The sequence below is a fragment of the Dermochelys coriacea genome, chromosome 3 (genome assembly GCF_009764565.3).
Source record: "Dermochelys coriacea isolate rDerCor1 chromosome 3, rDerCor1.pri.v4, whole genome shotgun sequence".
In the NCBI taxonomy this organism is placed as follows: Eukaryota; Metazoa; Chordata; order Testudines; family Dermochelyidae; genus Dermochelys; species Dermochelys coriacea.
The window spans coordinates 147329753-147347936 of record NC_050070.1 but is presented as its reverse complement, the minus strand read 5'-3'; the positions used below and the strand labels follow the sequence as shown (position 1 = coordinate 147347936).

Genomic DNA, 18184 nt, shown 5'->3' with positions numbered 1-18184 from the left:
TGTCCTTGCTGAACCTCATCAGATTTCTTTTGGCTCAATCCTCCAATTTATCTAGGTCACTCTGGACCCTATCCCTACCCTTCAGCTTATCTACTTCTCTCCCCAGTTTAGTGTCATCTGCGAAGTTGCTGAGGGTGCAGTTCATCCCATCATCCAGATCATTAATAAAGATGTTGAACAAAACCGGCCCCAATACCGACCTCTGGGGCACTCCACTTGATACCGGCTGTCAACTGGACATCGAGCAGTTGATCACTACCCGTTGAGCCTGACAATCTAGCCAGCTTTCTATCCACCTTATAGTCCATTCATCCAATTCATACTTCTTTAGTTTGCTGGCAACAATACTGTGGGAGACTGTATCAAAAGCTTTGCTAAAGTCAAAATATATCGCATCCACCGCTTTCCCCGTATCCACGGAGCCAGTTATCTCATCATAGAAGGCAATCAGGTTGGTCAGGCATGATTTTCCCTTGGTGAATCTATCTTGACTGTTTCTGATCACCTTCCTCTCCTCCAAGTGCTTCATAACTTCTCCAGGTGCAGTTATGTTTAAAAAAAACAAAACAAAAAAAAACCCTACATTTGTAAGTTGCATTTTCATGATAGAGATTGCACTAGAGTACTTTTCTGAGGTGAACTGAAAAATACTATTTCTTTTATCATTTTCACATGGTAAATATTTGTAATAAATAATATAAATTGAGCACTGTACACTTTGTATTCTGAGTTGTAATTGAAATCAATATATTTGAAAATGTAGAAAAACATCCAAATATTTACTTAATAAATTTCAATTGGTATTGTATTGTTTAGCATTGCGATTAATCATGATTAATTTTTCTGTTAATCGCGTGAGTTAACTGTGATTAATTGACAGCCCTAATTAACTTCATTTAGACCTGTTTGTTAGACCTCTCTATATTGCTCGCCTAATACCACATCAAATGGAATTCTCTTATAGTTTCTCTCTCAATGGGGATTATTGTAGAAAAACTTCTTTTCTGTTCACCCTTTTAATCGGTATAAAGTAGACAGCCTAAAGATTGGACAAATTTTGTCTGGAGCCTAAGGCTTAATATTTTAAATAGGCCCTCTGATCTTTTTTTGTCCTTGTAAAACAATGTTAGACTTCAGTGATGCATGTATTGACTGTAATCTTATATTCTGTGGAAGAATCTGTCAATATCAAGAATTACTCCTTTTCATGAGCATTGTTGAATTCTATTAGTTTGATGAATCTGTGCTATTACATTTAAAAAGAAATAAAAATAGAAGAGGGAGGCACTGAAAGGAAGTAAGGAAAAAGAATATTCAACCTTCAGGAAACTACTAGCCCATTTTAAATTAAGGATGTTAAGCAGGAACACGTGTTATCTTGTAAACTTGGGTCAGAGGAACCTGGGTCAACAGTGGACAACTCACTGTTTCGAAGAATTGTGATACTTGCTACCAGAGTGTGCATCGTAAGGGAAAGGGTAACTCTTCCTTTGCCTCTCATGAAGCTTCCCTCCTGAGACGCTGCTCTGCCTTATCAGTCACCATCTGATTTTAGCATAATGTGAGTAGGTGAGTGGATTTGCTAGATGATGCTTGCATCATGTGAAGTATAGGAATTTGCCTCTATGTGAGGAAGCATGGTCTGATGTTTGAAGTACAGGACTCAGAATAATGAGATCTGAATTCTGCCATATAGTTGGTGTGTGTCATTTAACCTCTGTGCCTCAGTTTAGTACAATTGTTTAAATAGGAAATTATCTACCACATGTTGTATGAAGTTTCATACATTTATCATAGAACTGAAAGCGACCTTGAGAGGTCATCTAGTCCAGTCCCCTGCACTCATGGAAGGACTAACTATTATCTAGACCATCCCTTACAGGTGTTTGTCTAATCTGTTCTTAAAAATCTCCGATGATGGAGATTCTACAACCTCCATAGGCAATTTATTCCAGTTCTTAACCACCCTGAAAGTTGGGAAGTTTTTCCTAATGTCCAACCTAAACCTCTTGTTGCAATTTAAGCCCGTTGCTTCTTGGCCTATCCTCAGAGGTTAAGAAGAACAATTTTTGTTCCTCCTCCTTGTAACCACCTTTTACATATTTGAAAACTATTATCATATTCCCCCTGTGTTCTTTTTTCCATACTAAACAAACCCAATTTTTTCATTCTTCCCTCATAGGTCATGTTTTCTAGACCTTTAATCATTTTTGTCACGCTTCTCTGGACTCTCTCCAATTTGTCCACATCCTTCCTGCAATGTGGCACCCAGAACTGGACACAATACTCCAGTTGAGGCTTAATCAGTGTGGAGTAGAGCGGAAGAATTACTTCTTGTGTCTTGCTTACAACACCCCTGCTAAAACATCATAGAATATCAGGGTTGGAAGGGACCTCAGGAGGTCATCTAGTCCAACCCCCTGCTCAAAGCAGGACCAATCCCCAACTAAATCATCCCAGCCAGGGCTTTGTCAAGCCGGGACTTAAAAACCTCTAAGGATGGAGATTCCACCACCTCCCTAGGTAACGCATTCCAGTGTTTCACCACTCTCCTAGTGAAAAAGTTTTTCCTAATATCCAACCTAAACCTCCCCCACTGCAACTTGAGACCATTACTCCTCGTTCTGTCATCTGCTACCACTGAGAACAGTCTAGATCTATCCTCTTTGGAACCCCCTTTCAGGTAGTTGAAAGCAGCTATCAAATCCCCCCCCCCATTCTTCTCTTCTGCAGACTAAACAATCCCAGTTCCCTCAGCCTCTCCTCATAAGTCATGTGTTCCAGTCCCCTAATCATTTTTGTTGCTCTCCGCTGGACGTTTTCCAATTTTTCCACATTCTTCTTGTAGTGTGGGGCCCAAAACTGGACACAGTACTCCAGATGAGGCCTTGCCAATGTTGAATAGAGGGGAACGATCATCAGAAAAATGTTTGCAGGTTTTTTTTTGTTTTTTGTTTTGTTTTTTTGTTTTGTGTTTTGCAACAGTGTACACTGTTGACTCATATGTAGCTTGTGGAGCACTATGACCCCCAGATCCGTTTCTGCAGTACTCCTTTCTAGGCATCACTTCCAATTTTGTATGTGTGCAACTGATTGTTCATTCCTAAGTGGAGTACTTTGCATTTGTCCTTATTGAATTTTATCCTATTTGCTTCAGACCATTTCTCCAGTTTGTCCAGACGTAATGTCATGTAATGCAATATCATATTTTTTCTGTAAACGTATATCCATGTGTACTACTTATGCTACTCATTACTACTTTGTCTATGCTTGAATCCCTGGATACTGATCCTGCAAGAGCAAGACATTCCAACCACTGGTTTCTGGTATCTTTATTTGCTACACAATCTGTCATGTCGCCTGGTACACACTCTACTGATTGTCCCCATAGGACTTCAATATGCTGAACATTTTTCTTAGAAAATTTTCCACAGTTGCAAAAACTAGCTCATGACCCAGAGTTTTTGCAAGTTTAGCAGTGGACTTTCAAAGGTTCTCAAACTTCATTGCACCGCGACCCCCTTTTGACATCAAAAATTACTATACGACCCCAGGAGGCAGAACCAGAGCCTGAACCCTGTTGTGGTGCCACCCCAGAAGGGGGCCAAAGCCAAAATCCAAGCCCCACCTCCTTGTGCAGGGGGGCCAAAGCCGAAGCCCCACTGTCCAGGGCTGAAAATGAAGCCTGATTCCCGCTGCTAGGGCTGAAGCCCTTGGGCTTTGGCCTCGGGTCATGGGGCTTGGGCTTGGGCTTCGACCCTAGGCCCCAGCAAGTCTAACGTCAGCCCCAACGACCCCATTAAAACGGGGTTGTGACCCACTTTGAGTTTCCAACCCACAGTTTGAAAACAGCTGATAGACCACTGACTGCTACAGGTATTTAAGACCTTATCATAGAACCCTATTTAAGGCTTATCTCATCAGTGTTAAAAATACTTTTGGGAGAAAGTGATGTAGTGGGAAGAATACAACTAAATAAAGTTGACTGAGCCCAAATGTGTGTTAACCACGGAGGAATGAGAAGTGTAAGATGAGGATTCTAAGTTGACATATGGGTATGTCTGTGTTAGGAGCACCTTACCACTATAGGAATTAATGTATATTATTACACTGGAAAGTGCTTATAGTGTGGATGCAGCTATCCTGGCAAAGCTGTTCCCCCCGTGAGAGAAAGAAGTTATACTGGTAAAATTGCAGTTTTGCCAATATAACTGTATGTATGCTACAGACTTCTGATGGCACAGCTGGAATTGCACTTCTTCATACTCCTGACTGACATGACATAATGCCAGCAGCAATCTGTAGTGTAGACATAGCCATAGAGAGTAGAAGATATTTGGCAGTAGAGTAATAGTGAGAGAAAAGGTGAAAAACACCAAAGCAGTCCCATCCTAGAAGAAGCATATGTCCCTGAAAAATAAAAACATTCTCTCTAAATATATATATATAGAGAGAGAGAGAGAGAATGTTTTTCTTATCTCTCTATAAATTTTCTGTTGCTTTTGCTATGTATTGGTGTTTCTGATTATGTAATTATTCACTTACTAATACATTCCAGTATCTGAGAGTTCTAGAGAGAGAGATTTGGGGCAAAAAATAGGAACATGGCTTCCTTTTAGTTCTGCTGAAATAAATTGGATGGAGGTTATTTTTGGGGGGGATGGGAGAGGGCAGAATGGAAAAATATCTGTGTAAAACAGGGACCTATGGTATCTGTGCATCTGCAAGCATCCTTTAAGTGTGTTAATAGAGTTTCTTTTATCTTTTCTTTTTCAGAGCTAAATACCACAAATTAAAATACGGCACAGAATTGAATCAGGGAGATATGAAGCCTCCAAACTATGATTCTGGTAAGAATTTAAGAGTGAGGGAAATATGGTATAAAGTTCTTCTCTAATTTTAGCTACAGATTGTTGAACAACTTAGTGGACACAAAGAGGATAATAAAGATTGCTTAATGTTGCAAAAGACAAATGTTAGCCAATGCAGTTTGTTACACTGATATTATAGGTACAATTTGTTTCTTCAGTATCTGTAATTAGGCCATCAAATGAGTTGAAATAAAAAATGGATGCTGCAGAATATATCTATTCTCTTCTCTTCAGATCAAAATTCAAGAAAGTTCTGGAGTCACAGAAAGGTATGGAAAACGCATCTGGAGAATCTTGTATTGGAAGAATAGAAGAATTGTTGTGCATTAACAATGTGTAATGCAATAGCAATGAATTCAAAATGCTTAGTACATCATTTCCTGATTCATGATCTTGGTTGGATTCCAGAAAAATTGAAACAAACGTGTTAGAGGTAAACTAAAGTTGGAGGTACATACTATGGAATTTTATAAAATTCCAATGACAACTGGAAAATAAATATCTAACAAATGATGAACACAAGTTTGGAACAGAACAGTTCGCCCCTGTATCTATGGATAGCTTTGTTTTGTTATCCCTCCAGAAGATGAATCTTCTACTTTTCATAAAGAAGTGGCGTGACTTTGAGTCACAAAAGAGGAGAAATTGAAATTCCTTTTTTTCTGATCAGAAAAATAAACCTTACCAAAAGGACTTCCCCCCAGGTTCCAGATTATGCAACAAGTCCTTGAGAGGAGGAAGGAATAAGCAGAAATTATTCCACAGCTTTATTCTCCCATACATCCAAAAAAAAAAAAAAAGCCTATACGAAAGCCATTTCTGCACACTTCACTCCTGCCATTCACTGGAAGGAGACTGTCCTGGTTAACCGAGACCTGGGCAAATCCCTATTTTACTTGGTGCTGAAGATGCTCTAAAAACACTTACCTATCAAATTCTCGACAATACCCTTGTCCCTTCCCAAACTACGCAAAATACAATGAAGCACAAACTGAGGCATCTTATTTCTCATCTCTTACAAAATGGTGCCCCTCAGCTCTTGTACCCAGAGTGGAGGAATACTTAATTCTGTTGCATCCTACATGTAGCTGCTTAAAAGAAAGGAGTTCTTGCACCATATGGGATCCAAAGCTGGTTTTTCATACGCTTTCAGGATGGAGATTTTTGTATTATTTCTAGTCCATGTGAGTTGTATTTGCTTTACTGCATATAGATTCATGCACATCTGTATGCTTTTCTTGAACCAAGTCAGAAAAAATGTTGAGGCTTTATTTCCAGTGATACATCCTGTTTATCCCCTATGTGTTACCTTGGAGGTTCTAATAATTCTGGTTATAATTCTCCTAATCAAGCGATTCAACTCTTATCTGTATTTAGGTGACATTCTCATTAGAGCTCTTCTGTGGCATTTGGCAAGCAGTCCAAGTTCTTTGTCTCCTTCCTGAGGATAATGGATCTGTCATCAGTTTTGGGGGGGAAGAGAGAACTCTCTGAGATGTCTTTACTTCAACATAAATATAAACAACTTCCAGGTTTCCTGTCTGAAGAGGAGTTAGTGTGAATTTACTTCAGTCTTGATGCATTAAGGTCTCTTGGCTTTTATCTAACACAGATTTTGATAATTGTACGATGGATCCGGCTGTGTTCAACTGTCTTCAGAAAATCAATGTCTAAATGACTGATTATTTCTCATTGCTATTCCTGAGCAAGCTTATAAATTCAAAGTCACAACAGTACTTAACATTCATATGGCACTTTTACATGTATGTATTTATAAGACTGGGCTGACAGGACAGCAGCACATTTGTTTATTTATGCCATAATGGCTTTATCTGGGTAAATGAAAACTTTTATTTGTGGTTTTAAATAAAAGATTAGTTTCAGGTGAAAATTTGATGAAAATATGTTGAACTACTATTAAAATAACCATGGCAGAAAGAAAACTGCCTATTGTCTAAACAAAAACAGCTAAATCTTTTTTTCCTTCCCCACACAAATCATTGAAAAATGGCTGAACTTTAAATTATCTGTAAGTAGGCCTGACTGAGAGGTTTCTTCATGAACAAATCTTAGATGTTGGTTGGGTAAGTTTTAAGGATTGATATTGTGTCAAATGCAGTGGGAACCAATAAGGGTTTTTTGTAATGCTTTTTTTCTTTTCATAAGAACCTAATTAACCTTTAAAAAATGTGATCACTTCAGAAAACACTAGTACAAAATTCCAGGTATATGCATGTGACCGCATCCTTGTGAAGAAAAGGAGTTGGAATCAGTGAGATAATGGGTTTTATATTGGGAAATAATGGTGGAAATAAGGAGGTGCTGATGACAAGTATAACTTGTTCTCAGAATACAGTAGTATGTTGATGGCAGTCTTTATAGTGTGTTCTCATAGGTAGCACTGCAGAGCTGCACTTACTTTAAGACCTTTAAAAATAAGATGGAAAAAACCTGATTTTAATGAAATCTTTTCCAGATGAAGGGAATGAAACAGAGGTTCAGCCCCAACAAAATAGTCAACTAATCTGGAAACAAGGGCGACAGCTGCTGAGACAGTAAGTGTCAAAGTTCAAATAAGGGAGCTAGATACAAACAGGCTTGGAAATTGAATGCGTCACTGGGACTTTCTTAAATATTTCCGTTAGACTTTTCTCTTTTTTGAAAAGAGTGGCAGAGTTGGGTTAACTTTTCCAAAGTTTGAGAAGTTTTGATAAGTTGCAGAGTAGAAAAAGTAAAAAGTCAGAGGGGGGCAAATTACTCACCACTTTTCATATTATTGCTTTCAGTGACAAAAAGGAAAAAAATGGAGAAAAGTTGTTGGAGGGGCATTAAAATTTGGTTTTAAGAAAATTCACAAAAATCTAATGAAACATTTCAAATCATTTTCACAACATTTTTTCATTTTTTTTGAATGGAAACACATGACAATTTTGCCTCAAAGAGCTCCAATCCAAAAGGACTAAAACACCACCATCTGTGTTGTAGTTTTCAGTTCGACATCTTTAACTTTCTAGAGCAAGAGTTGGCTCCGTATAATAAACTTCCTGCTATTTATTGTGATTACTGCAATAAGTTTCAAATAACAGCAATGAGAACATACAATAGTAATCTACAGTGATTTTGAAATGCTGTAATGGAAGATGCATGCATTTTGATGAAACGGGGTCAAAATTTATATATATTTTACCCAAATGACTGTCCCTCTAACTATGCAATATCACTGCAGTTATCAGTTAACAGCCCCTTGCTTTAAATGGTTTGGTTCTTGTTGCAAGGCAATGTCAGTGAAAGGTCCTCTATTTTGTAACCCAGTCTGTTCCCCCATAAACCGTACACCGTATTCTGTCAGAGTCAGGTTCCAGTGATTGTCAAGTCATGCTGCAAAGCTTACATTTGTTCCCATGTACTTTTTTGTTGGGGAGGACTGAGCGGGCAGAACTGTGTAACAGAAAAGTCTGGTAACGTTGGGTTTGTTTTTTGTTTTGGAAAGGCCTTAACTTTTAGCACTGGACCAGTTTTTTTGGTTGAATGGATTATTATTTAATATATTGTGCCCATCCAAAACTATGGATACACATCCATTTTAAATAAACAAATATTTTCTTGACTATGACTCAATGATTTGAGGACAAAGGTGTCCCGTAATCTTCTTCTCTGAATCGTAAAGAAGATCGTTCTGTTATATGATGTTGAATCATGTATAATAAAAAGAACGAGGAGTACTTGTGGCACCTTAGAGACTAACAAATTTATTTGAGCATAAGCTTTCGTGAGCTACAGCTCACTTCATCGGATGCTACTCTGAAACCCATATATATTATGAAATTGTTGCTTAAATTAAATACAGACTTAATTTTGCACAATTAATTTATGGGACTGCCAGAGATCCAGCACCAACTTTTTCCCACCAGACTGGCTGCAATGAGGATGTAATTGTTGTTGTAAATGCAAGGAGTGGCTTGTATTAATAGGGGAAAAACAAATGCTCTAGTTTGTCGTAGTCATAGTGTGTTCATAAAATGATATAATACATAACACTTTACATCAGAGACCGTTACAGTATTGACCAGTTAGTCCTCAGGTCAGTAACATTAACTCTGTTTTACAGATGAGGAAAGAGACTGAAAGATTGACTCCCCCCGCATCATGCAGCATATTCTTGATAGAGCCTGTTATAGAATGCATGCATCGCAATCCCAGACTCAGTTTACTAGATCGCACTTTCACCTCTTATGCACATGAGCCAAATGCAGGAATATTTTAAGATTAATAAAATGATTAAGTAAGACTAGTTCTATACAAAATACATTACATCGTAAAATCGTATGTTTATCCTATTATAGTTACAATAACAGCATGGGAAGTTGACACAGTAGGTGTTTACAGGCTTTGTTTAATGGTCATCTAAGGGACAAAATTTAAGTTTTACTTTTTTGAAGTTGCGTTTAGATTTCCATGAACTTCTCTTGATGAATAAAATGGCTGTGATATGTTATATGTAACTGACATTTTTATGAATAAATTGCAAATATTTTAAGTTAAAGTCCTTTTCCATCTATTTTTGGTAAATGTAATGAATAACGTGTATTGTATAAACACTGACTACTAGGCTCTTTGATTTTTCTCAGTGACTGTAGAGACTGGTACTGCAAGAGACGATCCCCTCTGCAGCTGCTACAAGACAATTTCTTAGCATGTTTCATTAGCACAGTACCATGCTTTGCTAAGCATTGTACCAAAGATGAGTTTAGGGAGAAGCTTTTATTTATTGATTTAAATAATTATAAGGGTATATTTATTGAGATCTGCATAAAAGACTAGCATGAGTTCTGTTCATACAGGTATCTGCAGGAGGTGGGTTACACTGACACTATACTGGATGTGAAGTCAAAACGAGTGCGAGCTTTGTTGGGCCTCTCAAATGATGCATCAGACAGGGAAAATGACAAAAATCAAGAATCAATGGTAAATGGTACAGAGGCTGAGATTAAAGAAAATGCAATGATTGGGTAAGTGCCTAGGACAACAAATGTTATCTTTGTATATAAGTGAAACTTATTATTATTATTATTATTATTATTATTATTATTATTAATCTAGTTTATGTTCATTTGTAAACATATACTTTTTAGTCTTCAAACTGACTGAATATTTATGGCCAATTCTGTTTTAAAATTTTAAAGGATGAATATGGAAGCCACACTTCTCTAAGTGTGTTGCTTCTTTATGAGAATCTTAATTTTATTTCCGTTGGAAGGTGACTTTAAGAAATCAAACCTTATTTGTGATACATCTGTTGTTAAATGCTTAAGGGAAAATACCAACTGCCAGGGTCATATTTTTCTTTGATTTATTGGAAACCTTACTATAGTTTAGAGGCCTCTGCGTTCTGGTAGATAGTGCTTACTGTTATAATGGTATAATCTCTAGTAAGAAGAGGATTTTATTTATAGTATCTGAAAATATTTTGAACATGGATAAGTTTTAACTGTTATAACTCTCCAACTTTGTGACTAGTGTTTACATGGATAAATATGTGAAATTCTGGGTATAATCTAAGTGTAGCTTCCATATGTTCATGCCAATCCTTTTTTGATATAAAAATCTAATCCTTTCAAGTTTACTTACGTTTTATTTACTAAATAATATTTTGCTGCAAGTATTGTAAATAAACGTTTTAATCTTTTTCTTGCCACACTTACTACCATTAATATTTGAAGCTCACTTTAGGTGTTCAGCAAAATTATTCCTTGGTTCTTGACTGAAATACTGTAGCTTTGAAGACTTAAACTAATAAAAAGGATGCTGAGTCATTTTGATTAAAAATCTGTGACTAAGCTCTGTACTCCCATAGGTAGTATTACCACCAACAAGCAACCTTGTTTGTCTAGGTTTGGCCTCTTGTTTCACAAGCAGTTGTGGTTTAAAGGTAGCAGAGGTAGTGTCCTTTTCTTTTGAAGCATAGTTGCTTTATTTGAGAGGTTTCAGAGTAGCAGCCGTGTTAGTCTGTATTCACAAAAAGAAAAGGAGTACTTGTGGCACCTTAGAGACTAACAAATTTATTTGAGCATAAGCTTTCATGAGCTGAGCTGTAGCTCACGAAAGCTTATGCTCAAATAAATTTGTTAGTCTCTAAGGTGCCACAAGTACTCCTTTTCTAACTGCTTTATGTGGCACCTAATCTCCAAAGGGAGTTCACATTAATCCCAGCCAGTAGATAATTTACTGGCATCAGGTATGTGTGCAAAGAAGTTACTTAACTCATTTTCATTCTATAATTAAAATTATTCTGTTAAATGAGGAATTAGGGCATATGAGGGGACCCCAACCTGTTAAATTATTTTGTACTTCTAAATAGTTAGCAAGCCTTGCCCTGAGGAGGACATCCTCTGGTTGGCAAGGGCTGCTGCTGCCAGGGCACCTTTTTAAAGTCAGCCTTGCTGCTCTGAGGTAGTAACCTAATGGAATTGACTATTTGTTGTAGAAAACTGGTATTGGGTTTGGCAGATACATTATTCTCCCTTTCCATATTTATCCTCTTTATTTCTCTCCCACTCTCTCCTATGATAGTTTTTAATTTTTGTTCCAGTCTTGAAGAAATAGTGAGTTCTGACTGCATATATAGCTTTCAGTTTGGGAGGCGTGAATTATTTGTTTCTGAGTTAAAGTGGTAGTTAAGCTCTCTCTCCCTCCATTTTGTTTTACTTGAGATTAGTGGAGTGTCATTTTCCATTAGTTTGAATGGACGATCGCTCCAGATAGGGAGATATGTAATGGGTAAATTGGATTGAATGATGGAGCTGAGCTAGTACATTTAAAGATACTAGTTAGGGGATGCTCAGTAGAGGAGATAGGCCTTGGAGTTGGTGGCACCAGATACTTTGTGTTGCCTCCTTCAGCAACTCAATTCTCCTTTTTGAGAACTATGCATGTGGTGGGGGTGTAACTGTTCCTTCAGATTTCTTCTCCATAAGCTTTGATCTTGCAGAGCTAGGTCTGTTTTGAATAAAGTTAGAGAGACAACGTGGATGAGGTAAAATCTGTTACTGGACCAACTTATAACGTAGAAGAGACGAGCTTTCCAGGTCACCCAAAGAATAGCTCTGTGTAGCTCGAAAGCTTGTCTCTTTCACCAGCAGAGGTTCTCTCTCTAATTTCAGTAATATCTGGGACCAGCACGGCTACAACAAAAACTTGAATAAGGTTAACATTTGCATTTGCAGGCTATTTCTGGTTGAGTGTGTTCAGTGATCCACCAATTATCTGTCGTTCTAGAAGACTTGCAGTTGCAGGATTATGGTATTCCATGTGTAGTCTGAGAAATTGCGATGTTCTCATCTCACTTGTAACGCACAGGGTCGCTAACTGAAGAGAAGAGTTTAGTTGAGCATCTGGGTGTTTTATGTGTGTGGAACATGACAAATGTTGCGGTTCAGTTCATGTATAGACTCTCAGTTATATGAGGATTTCAGGGTGGAGTTCTTTAGCTTGTTTCTGCATTCTTCAAATTACTCTGTGTTTGCAGATGTCAGCTCAGACCACTGGTTTGCCTCTTCTTAGAAGTGAAGGATGTCAGGGTTTTACCAAAGGATTGAGAAGAACTCTTGCAAGGCAGAGTGTATGACTGGCCACTGTGTTGTGAATATTTTGGATTGTATGGTATGTGTGCATAGGAGATCAGCTATCATACCTTATATTACAGTGCAGGAGGTGTTTCATACTTCTCTCTCTTCATTTCAGTCCTGATGGGCTGCATGGTCTGTCTGCTTCCTCAACCTCTAGAAGAGCACCAGTGCTGAGTACATGATTGAGATTAAGGGCAAGCAGGATGAGTCAAGTCCTAGTCAGAATATTTGTTCAGCCTTCAGAGACTTGACACTGTCAATCCCTACACCAAGCAAATCAGCCTCTAAGAGTATTTCCACGTTGCAATTAAAAACCTGTGGCTGGCCCGTGCCAGCTAACTTGGGCTAAGGGGCTCAGCTAAGGGGCTGTTTAATTTTGTGTAGATGTTTAGGCTTAGGCTGGAGCCTGGGTTCTAGGAACCTGAGGGGTGAGAGGGTCCCAAGCTCAACATCTACACTGCAATTAAATACCCCTTAGCCCAAGTCAACTGGCACAGGCCAGCTCCAAGTGTGTAATCGTGGTGTTGACATACCCTCAGAAAAAACTTCTGCCCAAATTGTGGGAAGAACTGGGGAAAAGTTTAGATGACGTAGCTCACTCTCCACTGGCCCAGAGGAAAGAGTACCCAGAGTGAGGCACCCCATTAGTCCCAGACAGCTTACTCTTCCAAGAGGGGGAAAGAATAGGGGAATTTAGTCAGCTGCACCTCCTCCCCACATCCATGGTGTATGGAAAACTGGTGGAAGATAATGAAGCCAGAATAAGCTTGTGATTGGGGGTAGGAAGGAGACAATGCCTGAAGGCATATGAGGTGGTAGTGGTAGAGAAAGAAGTGATTGGAGGGTATTGAGATAAAGGGTATGCGGAAGAAGAGCAAAAGGAAATGACAGAGAAGAAGAAAAGAGACAAATTTATGAGAACTCTGAGACAGATTGAGAAGGGATGGAAAAGAACGTGGGTGAAGGAAGTAAAGACCACAAACTAGGGAAAAAGAGGGACTTTGAAAGGCACAGAAGGAAAGAGAGGAAACATGTTACCGTTTGAGGGGAAAGTAAGTAAAGTAAAAGAAGGGAAAAGCACAGAGGACATACTAAGTTATAATGTTTAAAAGATTTTTGTATATATACTCTGTGTGTGTGTGTGTGTGTGTGTGTGTGTGTGTGTGTGTGTGTGTGTGTGTGTTTCTATATATATATATATATAGAGAGAGAGAGAGAGAGAGAGAGAGAGAGCAGATTGGCCAAAGTGACTACCACACAGAGAACTCATTTTATATGTGCAGATGTAATGTTGAGAGGAAATCTCAAGAGCTAAACACTTAAAGCTACAGTATGGTCATTACTTACATTTTCCATTTGTCTTTTATTATTATTGGAATGTAAGTTGTTAGTAATTAGCTAATACCATTTCAGTTTGTAGTAAATTAATACTGTAGGAAAGGTAGTACAAAACTGGAGGATGCCAAGTGAAGACCTATTAGCCAGTGAAATGTAGACCTTCAATACAGTCAGATAAGATTCAATGCTAACGGGGCTTCTGTAATGTGATCACTTATAACTTTTCTCAGGACTTGAACATGTCTAGGCTACCTTTCTATTATGTAATAATGTTACAGTAAAAGTACACATAAATAATTGATTTGTAATCCAAGTGGATAAAAAGCCATTTTTTATGAAAATACCGAATTTTTAATATTTTTTAAATTCTTTGTTTTTAAACCTGCTTAAAAAGAAATCTGAATTTAATAAAAAATATGTTGAGGCCTAAACTTACTATATTCTCTTAAAACCATCTAAATAAAAAAAATGTGCTGAATCAATGAGCCTCTATCAAAAACTGAATTAAAGGCTGCTTTCCTGTAAAAAGAAAGGTGTCCCTCCTGTTTCTAGCTTTTGAGGTCAAGCTTTATTAACATGGCACAATAAATCAGTCTAAGTAACTCATTTTCAAGAGTCTTAGGCAAGTAGGGACTTGCGTTCCAGTCACTTTCACTTAAGCATATTAATCATATACATCATTTAGATTGTTTTAAGATTTAAGATTGTTCTGGTTAATAAAAAATAAATTTTATATGCTGTTTTGTGTGTTTAAATTCCAATTATCATCCTTATACAGCTCGACACAAATCATGACCAAAAAGTTAATTGTCTAGTAAAGGAAAAGAACAGTTTGGATAAACACCTGTCAGGGATGGTCTAGATCAGGGGTCAGCAACCTATGGCAGGCATGCCAAAGATGGCACGCGAGCCGATTTTTAATGGCACGCTGCTGCCTGCAGGGTCCCAGCCGCCGGCCCCGCTCAGCCCGCTGCTGAACCCAGGCTGGGACCCCGGCAGGCAGCAGCGTGTCATTAAAAATCCTGCCAGCCCCAGCCAGCTCTTCTCCTGCCGCCGCCCCCCCCCCTCCACTCCCCCGCAGGGGCAAGGTGAAGAAGCTTGGTCCTGCTGGCTGCTGTTGCATGGCAGGCAAGGTCCCCCCTCCCCTGCTGTGCTGGGTTCCTGCCCCTCCTCCTCCTCCCTCCCTCCCTCCCTCCCTCCCTCCCTGCCGCTGATCAGCTGATGGCCCTTGCAGGGGAGGGGGAGAAGCGGAGCTGCAGCGCTCTCGCTGCTCCAGGGAGGAGGCGGAGAAGAGGTGGGGACGGGGCCTGGGGGAAGGGGGCGGAATCGGGGCATATCCCCTCCAGCCCCCTGCCGTGAGCCACTCTAGGCAGGGGGCTGGGAGCACCCCCAGGACCCTAGCCCACACCCCCAGCCCTCTGCCCTGACCGCTGCACCCTCTTCACCCCCCGCAGCTCTCTGCCCTGATCCTGGCACCCCCCTCACACACACACGCCCAGCCCTCTGCCCTGACCCCTGCACCCCTCCATGACCCCAGCCTTTACTCCAGCCCCCCCACAGCCCATGCCCTGACTCTTGCACCCCCCCACATACTCACCCACACCCTGAGCACCAAACGGGAGCTCCTGCACACACACATCCTCCCCCCCACACCCACACACACATTCCTGCCTGCACCCCTCACGCCAAATGGGAGCTGCCCAGGTAAGCACTCCACACCCAAACCTCCTGCCCCAACCCTGAGCCCCCTCCCTCATTTTAGCTCCTGGCCAGACCCTACACCCCAAACCCCAGCCTGCTCCTTCACCCCCAGCCCTGTGCTCAGTGCCCTCCCACCCTGAGCTCCAGTGCAGAGAGAGAGAAGAGAATGGGTTAGAACCAGGGAGATGGTAGGTACCCACTGTATGTGGGCAGGGCCGGGATCCCACGCTGGCAGCGGGCTGAGCAGGGCCAGTAGCCGGGACCCTGGCTGGCAGGAGCCGGCGGACAGAACCACAGACTGGCAGTGGGCTGAGCTGCTCATGCTAGTCTGGGGTCCCGGCCGCCAGCCCCGCTCAGCCTGCTGCTGGTCTAGGTGAACGGAACTCCAGGCTGGCAGCAGGCTGAGCGGGCCGGCGGCGTAAGATCAGCATTTTAATTTTAATTTTAATTTTAAATGAAGCTTCTTAAACATTTTGAAAACCTTGTTTACTTTACATACGACAATAGTTTAGTTATATAATATATAGACTGATAGCGAGAGACCTTCTAAAATACGTTAAACTGTATACTGGCACGCAAAACCTTAAATTAAAGTGAATAAATGAAGACTCGGCACACCACTTCTGAAAGTTGCTGACCCCTGGTCTAGATTTACTTGGTCCTGCCTCAGCAGAGGGGGCTAGACTTGGTGACCTCTCAGGGTCTCTTCCATTGCTACATTTCTGTGAGTCTGCATCTTTAAATAAGCAGTATATCACTCAACATTTTCTAACATACTGAAAATGTACAGTTAATATGAATCTGAAAATATTAATCTATATAATTGCTTAAACAAATATATATATAAATAAATGTATGCCTCCGAGATAGCAAAATGATGTATCAAATCTAGCATAAAGGCTCTGTTTTATTGCATGTCCATGTATTTTATGGTTTTATCAGCCAATGAGCGTGTACCTTTCTTAGAAAATAACAGTAGTACAATTTGATTTTAAAATTGATTATTTAAATCTAGGCTTTCCACTTGATGCTTTTAAATCATGATTTAAATCAATCCACCATGATGGCAGTCAAGGTTTAATAAAAGGACTTGCCTACATGCCAGTGGTGAATGAATCTGTCTGAGAAATGCCAGTCCAATTTTGCACTTCGAGGTGGTCCCCAGAAAGAGGATCACATGTGATGCTTTTATACTGCCTGCTTCTGGCACAGTATCTTAGGTAAGACCATTGTACCAAGTGCAGCAATTGCTGTTGCTACCTCAGCCTCTCTCAGCACTACTAGTCCACTGCCTTCCACCATATAGACATACATCTCTCATTTCCCTCCTGTCCTCTACCTCCTGTCCTCTACCTCTTACTGTTGTTCGGATAAACCCTGTCGTTTTCCCTTGTCCCTGCATGAAATCAAACTGTCCAGATGTCAGGTTTCTGGGAGGAAAGGAGGATACTCTTCTCCTCTCAACAATGTCCTCACTTTATTTTTTAGGGTTTTTGTTTTTAAAGAGGGAAAAATTCTTTTGCCTGTTGTGCATGCATCCATTATACCATATCTCACCTGACCTATGTTCATGGCCAGCATTTACTCCGGGGGAATTCTGCGCTACTGCGTATGTGTAAACTTCATGGCCCCTGCAGATTTCTTTGCTTGCCCACAGAAATTGGTGGAGAAACAAAGGGAAGCCGCAGCGCAGGCATGTCGGTTTGGGTGTCTGGAGCAGCCAGCAGAGATAAATCACCATGGGGGGGCAGGGGATTCCCCAGCAGGTGGCTCCTATCTTATGTTGGGCTCAGCTACTAGTCCCAGATGGGCTGGGGAGGGGGAAAGATGAGACTTGCTCTTCCCCTGCTAGGAGTGGTTGGGGCCCCGTCAGACCCACCCCCAGAATCTTCCCCAGCTGCAGAAATCTCCACATGCTTTCCCCCATTCCACTTCCTGCCCCCATTGCTCCTCAGCTGCGGGGGGAGAGGTCATTGTATGGGGAGCTGCTCCCCCTCTGCCCATCCCCTAAGCATCCAGACCCCCCCATACCCAGACCTCCCTGCCAAACCTCACCCCTCTGCACCCAGACTCCCTCTTGAGCCCTGCCCCCCTACCACGATCCCCACCCCCTCTGCATCTGGACCCGCACTTGAACCCCCACCCCAACAAGCCCCACCCTGATGAGGCCCTCAACCCCACTGCCCCAACCAACTGCACCTGGACCTCCCACCCCACCAAACCCCACTCCCCCAGTACCCAGACTCTCTGCTGAACCCTAACCACCTTCGTGCAGCCAGTAGCCTGTGCTTTCCACTGCTATGCTGGAGCTTCCACATTTATTTATTGACAAATAACATTTTCAAAATTTTGCAGAATTTTAAAATATTGTGCTCAGAATTATTTTTTTGCTCAGGATTTTTAATTTTTTAGTGCAGAATTTCCTAAGGAGTACCAGCATTCTAATGTTCAGTGCTATAGTGCTGGCCGTAAATGCTACATCTCTGGAAAATGGGAAGATTTCCATGAAGAAGCTTGTGGTGACTGTGTTAGGAGGCTGTTTTGATTCATCTCAGTGTTCCTATGTGGGGAGGACGAGGGTAGCAGTAGACAGAGCTGCTACTGTGGTAGTACTGTGAAGACTGTGACTCTTTTCTCATAGACTGAAAT

At 40.7% G+C, this 18184-nt stretch overlaps 1 protein-coding gene across 2 annotated transcripts in view; it reads left to right on the top strand.

The window, feature by feature from the left end:
- Positions 1-18184, top strand: part of STRN (striatin) — a 115859-nt gene that overhangs the window by 46746 nt on the left and 50929 nt on the right. For both annotated transcript variants that reach the window (XM_038397405.2, XM_038397404.2), the window contains exons 3-5: positions 4777-4850; positions 7348-7426; positions 9713-9880. In XM_038397405.2, the coding sequence (XP_038253333.1) occupies positions 4777-4850; positions 7348-7426; positions 9713-9880 (321 nt within the window). The remainder of the gene's footprint in view (positions 1-4776; positions 4851-7347; positions 7427-9712; positions 9881-18184) is intronic.